This window comes from Hippopotamus amphibius, chromosome 5, assembly GCF_030028045.1.
Source record: "Hippopotamus amphibius kiboko isolate mHipAmp2 chromosome 5, mHipAmp2.hap2, whole genome shotgun sequence".
In the NCBI taxonomy this organism is placed as follows: Eukaryota; Metazoa; Chordata; class Mammalia; order Artiodactyla; family Hippopotamidae; genus Hippopotamus; species Hippopotamus amphibius.
The window spans coordinates 57,520,815-57,531,359 of NC_080190.1; the positions used below are offsets into that span (position 1 = coordinate 57,520,815).

Genomic DNA, 10,545 nt, shown 5'->3' on the forward strand with positions numbered 1-10,545 from the left:
TTTTCAGACTTGCTGTCCCATATCTGAGGTGTGGCTGCAAGCGTGTCGGGAAGAGGGGTAGGGCTTGGGGGTCCCACTGAGAAAGGGCCAGAGAGGGCAGTCCTCCTGGTCCCTGGGAACAAAGGAAAGAGTGGCTGGTTTCCTGTCTGGGGGAGGGCTATTCGTTGTCCCCTCCCACGAGCCTGGGGTTCATCCAGGCATCGTTCCAATTTCTCAGGTCCAGATGTCATTTACATCTTTCTTTGCAGTAGTGTGTCAATGAAATCAATGAAATATACAGAGGCCTTGGGCCTAAAAATGTACAGGTCAAAAGTATAAGCTCTGGGGTCAGATGGCCTTTTGCATGAGCAAGCTGTAGCACGGGGACTACCCGTGCAAGTTCCCGCCCTCTCTGTGTCTTGGTTTGTGTGTCTGTAAAATGAGAAGGATTTGACACCAGATTATCTCTGAGGCAGAGTGGAGAAGAAGATGCCCGGGACTGCCAGGCAGGAAGAGGTTTGGGGATGGACTTGAACATGGCTGGGCACCCTCTGCGCCTGAGACTCAGAAGGGATTAGGCTTGTGCAGATGGTACGGTCTCCCGTGAGCCAACCACTGTCACGTTGTCATGGGTAGAGAGAGACTCTGGGCGGTCAAGGGTGAGGGGAGTCTGCTGGGTGTAAGGCCACTCAGTCTGGCCAGAGAGGCAGATGCCTTCCGGCCAGGTCATCCCTCTGGAACTGTGCAGCTTCCTAGGCTCAGGGCTTGAAGGAAGAGGCAGCCACTGAGGCCTCCCAGCCCCGGGGGCTCCCGCTTGCATTGGCTGGAGGAGCCTGCGGGTTGGGGAGAGATCTTGAGCAGGGCTCTTCATCAGGGAGGCATCCATAGAAGGACTTCGAAGCCATGGGAGAGAGCGAACCCAAGCCTGGAGTGAGTGTAAGGAGACGAGGGAACCAGAGCTGAGGCTCCCGCACTCCTCTGGGGAGTGGTCCAGGAGGGGAGGAGGATGAGCTAAAGAGCCTGATACAGAGCAGCCAGAAGGAGAAGCAAATTGCCAGCAGAGGAGGGCAAAGGAAGGAAGAGGCAGTGCTCAGCTGTCAAATGTGGCCAGTGGTTGGAGGCAGTGAGGGCTGAGGGGGAGACACTCGATTTTTTGACCAGGTCGTCTTGGAGACGTCATTTTTGCCCTTGCCCCTGGGAAAGCAGGCTGGCCCCCTTTCCCTCCGACATGTCTTCCTGGTGTGATGCCATTTTCAAACTTTATTTTGAGGGAGGCGTTCCATAGGAGCCCTGGCTCTGTGCAGAAGCCCTGGCCAGGGGAGTGTCAGCTTTTTATTGGGACATTGGCAGCACGCAGCTCTGGGCACTGCCCCACCCTCCCCTGGGGCTCAGAACTCGCAGATCACGAGGCGCTGTTCTCCACAGGCCTTGTCGTTCCACTTGCCACTGGGAAGGATCTCCACACAGTTCTCTACACCGCCTTGGTTGTTGGGTTCCCCGGGGGACCAGTTGGAATAGACCAGGGGCTCCTCGGTGGCGTAGGTGAACGTGCCCTCCTTCTGGATGTCGGTCATGCCCAGGAAAGCAGCCTTGCTGTGGGCTGTGACCAGCTGTCTCACGGCCTCGTTCTCAGCTGCAGAGCGTGGGGAGGCCAACTGTCCCCCGGCCTGTGTGCATACCTGCTGTGCATCCTGAACAGTTTTCTCAAAGCCTCCCGTCTTGAAGATCTTCTCCCCGACATCCTGACCATCAGGGAAGAGCTCCACTAGGGGAAGAGGTGAGTCAGATTGGGATTGTAGCAGCACCTGGACCTTCGTGCTCCAACCAGAGCCCCCCAGCCTCCCATCCAGCACACCAGGGCACCAGATAGGACAAAAGTGAGGCACTTGGTTCCAGAGCAGCCCTGGCTCCACGATGTGCCCTGTGAGTGGTGCTGTGGTCTCCACTGGCAGGTGAGGACCCAGGAACTCAGGGAGCTTACAGAAGAGGCTCAAAGTCACACAATTGTTAAATACAGAGTGAGGATCAAATCTTGTTGGATGTGACACTAACACTTACACCTGCACTTTCTATTCCTCCCCATGTCAGATGTCAGAACCGATTTTTCAATTTTTGTGTAGACTGGAATGACTTTGCCCAGGGAAATGACAGTGTGCAGCCCAGGGCAATTCCTGAGAGTGTGGAAAACACCATGAAGGGGGCTCACTCTCACCCCTGCATGATGGCTGGGCACGTGGGGTTATCAAAGGGGGGTCTGTGCTGTGTGGTGGGGTGAGGGGAAAGGCAAGGAGAGGGTGGGGCATCTGAGAGCAGCGACATGCTAATCTCTGCATTGGGGGCAGCTCAGTGTTGGCCTCTTGATAAGCTTGCAGGTGATGCCCCAGCCCGTCAGCCTCCCTAGACCGCTGGGCAGGGGATGAAGGCATCTGAGAGATGTGAGTGGGAGTGGGAGGCAGGGCTGGGATGGGCGCTAGAGAGAGCCCTGTTTGGGAATCAGAAGGCTACGTGTTCAGTTTAACCTTAGCAAGTCATTTCCCTTTTCAGGGTTTCCCATTCCTTATTTCTGAAGTTGGGGTTCACTACATAAAAGCATCAGCTGTGTGACATGTTAAGTATCTATAATTATTCCATCCCATTCCCACCCTTTTGGCTTCTAGGCTCATGGGTGGAAATCTTTAGGGCTCCCAAGAGGATTCACTGGATGGGTTAGGAACCCTGGCTTCACCCTGATACGCTGCCTTTCTCCTCTGAGTAGCTTCAACAAGGACTCAGGGGCCAGATTCTCCCAGGGTCAAGATGGCACCCAGAGAAGCCCTGGGCAAGGTCAGTGCAAGTTCTTGTGCCATGATTGGGTTTGTATCCCATGCATCTGGTGGGTATGCGTGTGTGTGCCTCACTATGTCCATGTATCCATCTGAAGGTACATGGGAGGACTTAAGGTCCATTGGATGGGTGTGCATATTTGTGTGTGCATACGTGTGTGTGTGCTCATGTATGTAGATGGTGTGGATGAGTGATGGTGTTCAAGTACACACATGTGGCTGGTGCATACGCCCACATTCTCCTTGTTTCCCTCAGTGTGCATGTGAGCGAGTGAATAGGTATGCAGATGTGTGTGTGGAAGGAGGAAAACCTAGCAAATGTTGGCAACTCTTATCCTTACTTCTTAGGTACTTAGTTGGCTTGAGCTCTTAGGGGCTAACCCTCTGTCTCAGCCAAGCAGGCCCCTTTATGCTCTACTCCTTCAGAAAACGCTTCTTTTTCTGGATCAGTGAGGTTTGATGAATGATGTGGCCTCCTAGCTGATGTCGGGGAGAGCAGAGAAGGAGGAGGGAAGTTGGGGACTGAGGTGGAGAGTCTAAGAGGCACAGGACACTCAGGTGTGCACTCCAGGAGGCCTCTGCCTCCTTAGGACTCCAGGCTTAGAGAAGAATCTTTGCTTTAAACACCCAAGGATGTGCAGGGAGAGTCCAGCACTGGCTGGAGACTGGGGACAGCCTGCCCCGCCAGACTCAGGGGCACTTTTAGGGCGACACACTTGGTGGCCACCAACCATGGTCAGGCTCTACCAGCCTTGAACCCCCAAGCTGGATCCCAGCTGCTGCTTACAGGACTGTGTCTAGATTCTCTGTTTCCTCGGGCTGTGCAGCTGCCTCTCTGGGCATATGAACACCTGGCTGCACAGAAGGAAGAAATGATCCTGGGTTGGGTGTCCCCCTGTCTATCAGAGGGATCTGCCCAGGGTCAGCAGGGGTGAAGGTCTGCTGAAGTGGTGATATGGACCGCATCCTCTTCCTCCTCCCTTGCATCTACTTGCAGCTCCTAGAGCATGTGGCTGCACTGCTATGTCCCAGTCCATTCTTAGCCACACTGCCTGCCCAACTTCCAGGTCCTGTCCTAAACGTGGTCCGGCCAAGTTCAGTTTTTGACCCAAGCCCAGTCAACTCTAAACCAAGACCCAGACCCAATCTGAGGCCCACCCTGGGTGCCTGGCTCAGGTTCAAGTCCAGGAACTCACCTTTCTTATACTGAGAGAAGGCATTCTGGAGGCGTTGTAGCTGTCCCTGTAAGGTCTCCACCTGCTGCCTCAGAGCAGTGATTTCTGTAGGAGAGAGAGGGTTAGAACCTTTGCACACTGTTAGTGGGAATGTAAATTGGTACAGCGACTATGGAGAACATCATGGAAGTTCCTCAAAAAATTGAAAATAGAACTACCTACAATCCAGCAATTCCACTTCTGAGAATTTAACCAAAGAAAATGAAAACCCTGACTCGACGAGCTATATGGACCCCGAAGTTCATTGCAGCATTGTTTACAGTAGCCAAGACATGGAGGCAGCCTCGACCCTCAACATCTGTGGATGGACGAATGGATGGAGAAAATGGAAGGTGTATATCCAGTGGAACATTATTCAGCCAAAAAAAGGAATGAAATCTTGGCCATTTGCCACAACATTGATGAACCTTGAGGGCATTATGCTAACTGAAATAAGTTAAAAAAAAAAAGAGAGGTACCATAGGATGTCTTATATGTGGACTCTAAACAAATAACGAATACAACATACTCATAGGTACAGAGAACAGACTGGTGTTTGCCAGAGGTGGGGTTGGGGAGTGAGCAGAATGGGTGACAGTAGTCTAAAGGTACAAACTTCCAATTACAAAACACATAAGTCCCAGGAATGTAGTGTAGAGCAAGGTTAGTATACTTCATAATAGTGCATTGCATGCTTGAAAGTTGCTAAGGGTGTAGATCTTGAAAGTTCTCATCACACACACACACAAATTGTAACTATGTGTGTTGATGGATTTTGACATGATTTATTGTGATGATCATTTCACAATATACACAAATATAAAATCATTATGTTGTACAACTGAAACTAATACAATATTATGTATCAATGAAGTTTTAATAAAAAGAGGAAAAGCTATGTAACATGCTCTTAAAACTATAGAAAATAGACCAAATTATTATGCATCATGACATGATAAAATTATGCTATAAACACTATTTAATATGATTTGATTTCATAAATATGTCTATGTGTGTGTAAAGTGTGTGCACGTGTAACACACATGGGAAAACCACAAGAACAGCGTATACAAGAGTGTTCACAGTTGTTCTTTCTAAGTGGTACAGTGAAGGTAATTTTAATTTCCTTCTTTTTATCTTTAGTGACCACATATTATTTTTGAATTGGAAAATAGGCCAAACATTTTAAAAAAGACATGTTATGTTGAGAAAGGCTGCCTAAGTCTGAAAGTATATGAGATGTAACATGATTTAAGAATTTTACACTCAATTCTGTGTTTGGTTATTCTTTCTTTTCTCATTGAAATGAGATTCATGAAATATAAAATTAACATTTTTTTTTTCGCTGTGCTATGCATCTTGTGCAATCTGTGTTCCTTGACCAAGGATCAAACACGGGACCCAGCAGAGAGAGCTGAGTCCCAACTACTGTACCACCAGAGAATTCTCTAAAACTAAGTTTTTAAAGTATACAATTCAGTGGCAATTAGGACATTCACAACATTGTGCAACTACCACCTCTCTTTAGTTCAAAAATGTTCTATCAACCCGAAAGAAAACCTCATACCCACCAATCTCTCCCTCTCTACCTCCTCCCAGGCCTGGCTACCGCTCTTCTGCTTCCTGTCTTTATTACTTATTCTAGATATTTTATATAAATACATACAATATATGACCTTTTGTGTCTGGCTTTTTTAACTCAGAGTGACGTTCTTGAGGCTCATCCAATTTGTAGCACGTCTCGGTACTTCATCCCTTTGTATGGCTGAGCAATGTTCTATTGTATGAATACAGCACATTTTGTTTATCCATGCACCACGGATAAACACTGATAGACCCTTGGGTTGTTTCCATCTTTTGGATGTTGTGAATAAAACATTCATGTGCAAAAGTTCAACAGAAGAAATGACGCCTCTCTGGTGCTGCGAAACTGTTCATTCATTTCTTTGTTCATTTCCTCATCATTTCATGTATTAATTCACTGGGAAATGATCTGTGGACCCTGACTATTTGCTGAGTACTGAGCAGGATGTAAATGTTAGCACCAGGTCCTGGTCTGCAAGAGATTTGTCATCGAATGTTAAACTGCGAGGTACGGGTAACAGGTGAGGAAGACAGTTGATGAGATGTCCCTCGTTCCATCTCAGCATCCCCAGCACCAGCATACAACATACTCGGAGGAAACAGGACTACAAGGCTGAAGAGGATGTAGAGAGACTTGGAGAGGAGAGGTGATATTTCAGATTTGGAAACCATTCTCCCAGGGCAAGAAGGGCCAGACCTGCCTGGGCCAAGCATGTGCTGGTGGTGGGAGATGTGCATTTGATGGGCATTGTGTCCTGCTTTTAGTTACAATAGTCACTAGGCATGAAATGGAAGCATAGAAGGTGGGCCCCGCATCCCAATCCCACAGTGCCCTGTGCTCGGGCAGAGATGCCCTGATCCCTGGTGAGCCTCTTTCGGGCTCCCCCCAGGCTGGGGTGGCAGCAGGTACATGGGAGAAAAGCCACTCCTTAGAAGGAAGCATTAGAGGTTGCCCATCCTTGGGCGGAAACCGTGGAGGCCGTGACAGCACTGCGGTGGAGGAAGGGACCCGGTTCTCAGCAGCAAGCACCATGCCTCCCATAGCACTCATTTTGCATCCTAGCAGCCCCTGGAGTCCTAGCCCTGTACCTTACTGCCACCTGCAGTGAAGCTTTATGAACCAGCACTCTGGCCTGTCTTGACTGTACTAAAATTCCTCCTCTCTCAGCCATTTACATTCATTTATTCCACAAGTATTCACTGAGCTTCTCCGAGGTACAAGGCACTGTCCTAAGTGCTGGGATTACATTACTGAAAGAAACAGACAAAAACCAAATCTCTTCCTCATGGAGCTTAAACTCAACTGCATAGCAACAAACTATCAAAATTAAAGTGCACAACAGATGAGAATTTATCAGATCAGAATAAATGCCACAGAGGAAAAATAAAGCACAGAGTACTGGTGGGGGTGACTTCTGAATAAGATGGTCAGAGCAGGACTTTGTCTGTGAGTAAAGCCGTGAAGGAGGTGAGGACAGAGCCATGGGATGTCTATGGGAAAAAAAAGTACAGGGCCCTGAGGAGGCAGGGGCTGAAGCTGCTTAGGGACCAGCGAGGAATCAGTGTGGTCAGAGCCCAGGCAGTGTGGCCGGAGTGGAAGGAAATGAGATCGGAGATCAGCAGGGGTGGAGGGTGGCCTTGGGGGCTGCTGTGGGGTGTGAGGATTTACTCCAAAGGAGATGTGAGCCCCTGGAGGGACTGTCTCACTGAATCCTTCTGGGCAGGAGTCTTGGAGGTGCTGAGGAATGAGGGAATTGTCCTTGGAAATACAGCCCCCCAAGCAGGGTCCAGGTCTTGTTGGCCCTGCATGAAATGTCTGGGGCATCACCAAGTGACCCGGCTCCACCCTCTCCCTCTGTCTCTCCTCTCAGGCCCATCTTGTCCTTTACAGCAGGTTCTTAGGACCACATGCATCAGAAACTGTAGGGGAGGTTGTCACCAGTGCAGATTCTGGTCCCTCCCAGATCTACTGAGTCAGGATTCTTAGGATGCTCTGATCTGCGGAAAATTCTCAGCCCAGTAACAGTTGAATGAGGAAAGTACCTGGAGCTGAGGAGCCAGAGTGGAGCCTGGTTCTTGGCCCAACTGTGCAGTGTTCTCTCTCCAAGCACCGACCCAAGGTCAGGCTTGGAATGCACAGGAAAGGGAAGTCTTCGAGTCTGTCATATAGAGTGAAGGAAGTCAGAAAGAGAAAAACAAATACTGTATGCTAAGGCATATATATGGAATCTAGAAAAATCGATACTGATGAACCTGATGGTTGGAGAAGAATAAAGACGCAGACGCAAAGAACGGACTTGAGGACACAGAGGTGGAAGGGGAAGCTGGGGCGAAATGACAGAGTAGCACTGACATATATACACTACCAAATGTAAAACAGAAGGCTGGTGGGAAGCTGCTGCATAGCACAGGGAGGTCAACTTGATGCCTGGTGATGACCTAGGGGGTGGGGTTGGGAGGATGGGAGGGAGGCTCAAGAGGGAGAGGATATGGGGATATATGTATAAATTTCAGCTGATTCACTTTGTTGTACAGCAGAAGCTGGCACAGCATTGTAAAGCAATTATACTCCACTAAAACGCTGAAGGCAAAACCAAAGCAAACCACAGGAAAGAGAAGTCTTAGCCACACTCCATGCCGCTCAGAGGGTCACTGTAGGAAAGGCTCCCCACCCGACCCCCTGCCCTGGGATTCAGTGCAGAGCCCCCCTGGGACCTAGAGCGAGCTGCCACCTTGAATACCACCCTTCTTCTGAGTTCACTTCTGGGCGACCTTCTCCAAGCCCCAGCCCATTCATGTTGAGAACTACTTTCTGTGTGTAAAGAACAGACAGATACTTGTCCCTTATCCTACAGGCCCGGGGATGTTACCTGCTCTCTCCAGCTTAAATGCTGTTCGTTTCCTTCCTCCCCAACCACAGTGCAAACTCCAGAAAGAGAAAGACCTCAGTGGATCCCTGCATGGCCCTGGCCCAGTGCCATGGGGATCCGCTCCTTCTTGTTGCTGGTTCCTTGAATTTTCCCTTCTTGCCAATAAGACCCAGAGCCTCCCCTGTGGGGCAGTATTTCTCAGACAATTCCCTTAATAATCAGTACCTTTGGAAACCACAGGAGAATTCACCTGATTGGTACAGTGAGAAGATGCAGCTTTATCCTGAAGACTCAGCAGAGAAATGAAGCCTTGGCCTAATTATTTGTCACTGTGTGGTAGGTATTATTTCCACCTACAGGTGAGCACACTGAGACTCAGAGACTCTGAGTGGCTTGTCCCCGGGGGTCCCTGCTGTGGAGAAGGAGCCAGCAGTCAAGCCCAGCTGTGTCTGATGCAGAAGCCCGTGTCCTTTTCACCTTCCAGGTTGGGTCACTTAGCATCTTTGTGTCACAATTTTCCTACCTTTCAAATGAGATTAATACATCCCTTGTAAGACTTTTGGTGAGATTGAATAGACCACTCAAGTGAACACGCAGGCACAGGGCTGGACAAAGAAATGTGAGCTGCCTTTCCTTCTCTCCAAAATGTATTTAGGGAAGATCCTTTGGATCAGGCCTGAGTATGGGCCAAGAGCCTCATCCTTTCCCAGCCCTCATGGAGTCGAGTTGAATTAAATATTAAAAATATTTACCATCCTGCAGAGGCACCATTTAATCTGAATGAACAGTAGGTAATTTCTAGAGTAGTGACTAGAGGACCCCAAATACCAGTCATTTCCTCACTGTTTGCTCGTTCTTGGGGAGGTGGAGTTAGAAGATCCTAAGGGAGGAGTCAGGGCAGCTGGTGATGGAGCTGGGGGCTCGTGGCAGCCAGTCTATGCCAACTAGTAAAGCTGTGTTTTAGGTGGGCTGAATATCTGGGGGAAACCCACCCGTGTCGCATGAAGAAGACTATCTCCAAGGCTTCCATAGCAGAATATCCAGAGTTTCTGGGTTGGTTACAGTTCCAATGTCCACCCTTTCCACTAGGCCACACCCATGGTCCCAGCTCTACCTGACTCCCCCTTCTCACCTTGGGGGCCTTCTCTCCCTTCTTGTGCATCACCATCAGGCAGGCCATTCTCCAGGGGGCTACACATGACCAGCGTGCAGGCAGTGGTCAGTGTTTTCTGGGATAAGATCAGCATTTCTGCTCCCAGAGACCTTGGGGGCTGTGTGAATAGGATCAGCACAGAGAGAGGGAGGAGAAGCATGTCCTGGGCAGAGGAGAGAAAGAAAGGAAATGCTCTTGGTTCAAGGTTGCAGATTAGGGGCTGGCCCAGCTCCTGGAGGTCAGGAGAAGCACTTCCCCCACCTCCTCTCCCCTGCTCTGGGTGCCAAGAGCAGAAGGGCCCTGCAAGCAGTTTAGGGAGAAGGTGGGCATAAGGCCTGGCCTGGGAGGGCATGAGTTGACCAGCTGGACCTCTGACACGGTGGCCAGCAGCAGGAACTTTCCTTAGTGCTCTGTGTCATCCCTTCTTGTGCCTCCCCTTGTGCACTGCCATGGGCACTGTGGCCAGGATGTAGAATTCCTCACTGAGGCCATCTGTCACATCAGGAAGGACTCACTGAGAGCCCTCAGGTGGGAACCTTCCCCTCTCCAGACCTCCTCTTCCCTGTCTGTACAGTAAGGTGGCCAGCTTAGCTCTGACAAGGCAAACTCGATCCTCTCACTTGCTGCCTTGGATGGATGGTACTGGTGGTCTGCAGTGCTGTCTGAAAAAGAGCCAGAGTCCTGAATGCTTGGTGACATAGTCCTGAGCACAGGATGGGTGCGTGTCTGTGTGTCTGCCAGGTGATTTGCCATTCCTGGGCTCCACGAGGAAAGCCCCTGGGACACCTAGGATCCTGTCCAGGTCTCCTGAGAGGACTTGGGACAGGGGCCTTATGGAGGAAGGGGACATGTGAGGTGGGCACGGTCAGGGGAAGGCTAATTTGGGGGGCAGAAAGAGCAGATGTCCAATAGGGCATCCAATC

The 10,545-nt window shown here is 49.9% G+C and overlaps 1 protein-coding gene across 1 annotated transcript; it reads right to left on the reverse strand.

Annotated features, from left to right (window-relative positions):
- Positions 1-1,367: 1,367 nt before the first annotated feature.
- On the reverse strand, positions 1,368-10,321 carry LOC130854220 (pulmonary surfactant-associated protein D-like). Its single transcript, XM_057736960.1, has 4 exons — positions 10,175-10,321; positions 9,602-9,740; positions 3,998-4,114; positions 1,368-1,744 (listed from the first exon to the last, which is right to left on the reverse strand). Exons 1-4 carry the CDS (start codon positions 10,319-10,321, stop codon positions 1,368-1,370), a joined length of 780 nt encoding a protein of 259 aa, XP_057592943.1.
- Between the last annotated feature and the right edge of the window lie 224 nt (positions 10,322-10,545).

What these genes read in the sequence shown, in the direction of transcription:
- LOC130854220 (XM_057736960.1), bottom strand. Translation starts at nt 10,321, where the DNA reads ATGTCACCAAGCATTCAGGACTCTGGCTCTTTTTCAGACAGCACTGCA. An exon ending in GTACAGACAGGGAAGAGGAG is followed by an intron (nt 9,741 to 10,174) that starts GTCTGGAGAGGG and finishes CTATTCACACAG; the next exon opens with CCCCCAAGGTCTCTGGGAGC. An exon ending in AGGGAGAGAAGGCCCCCAAG is followed by an intron (nt 4,115 to 9,601) that starts GTGAGAAGGGGG and finishes TCCCACTAACAG; the next exon opens with TGTGCAAAGGTTCTAACCCT.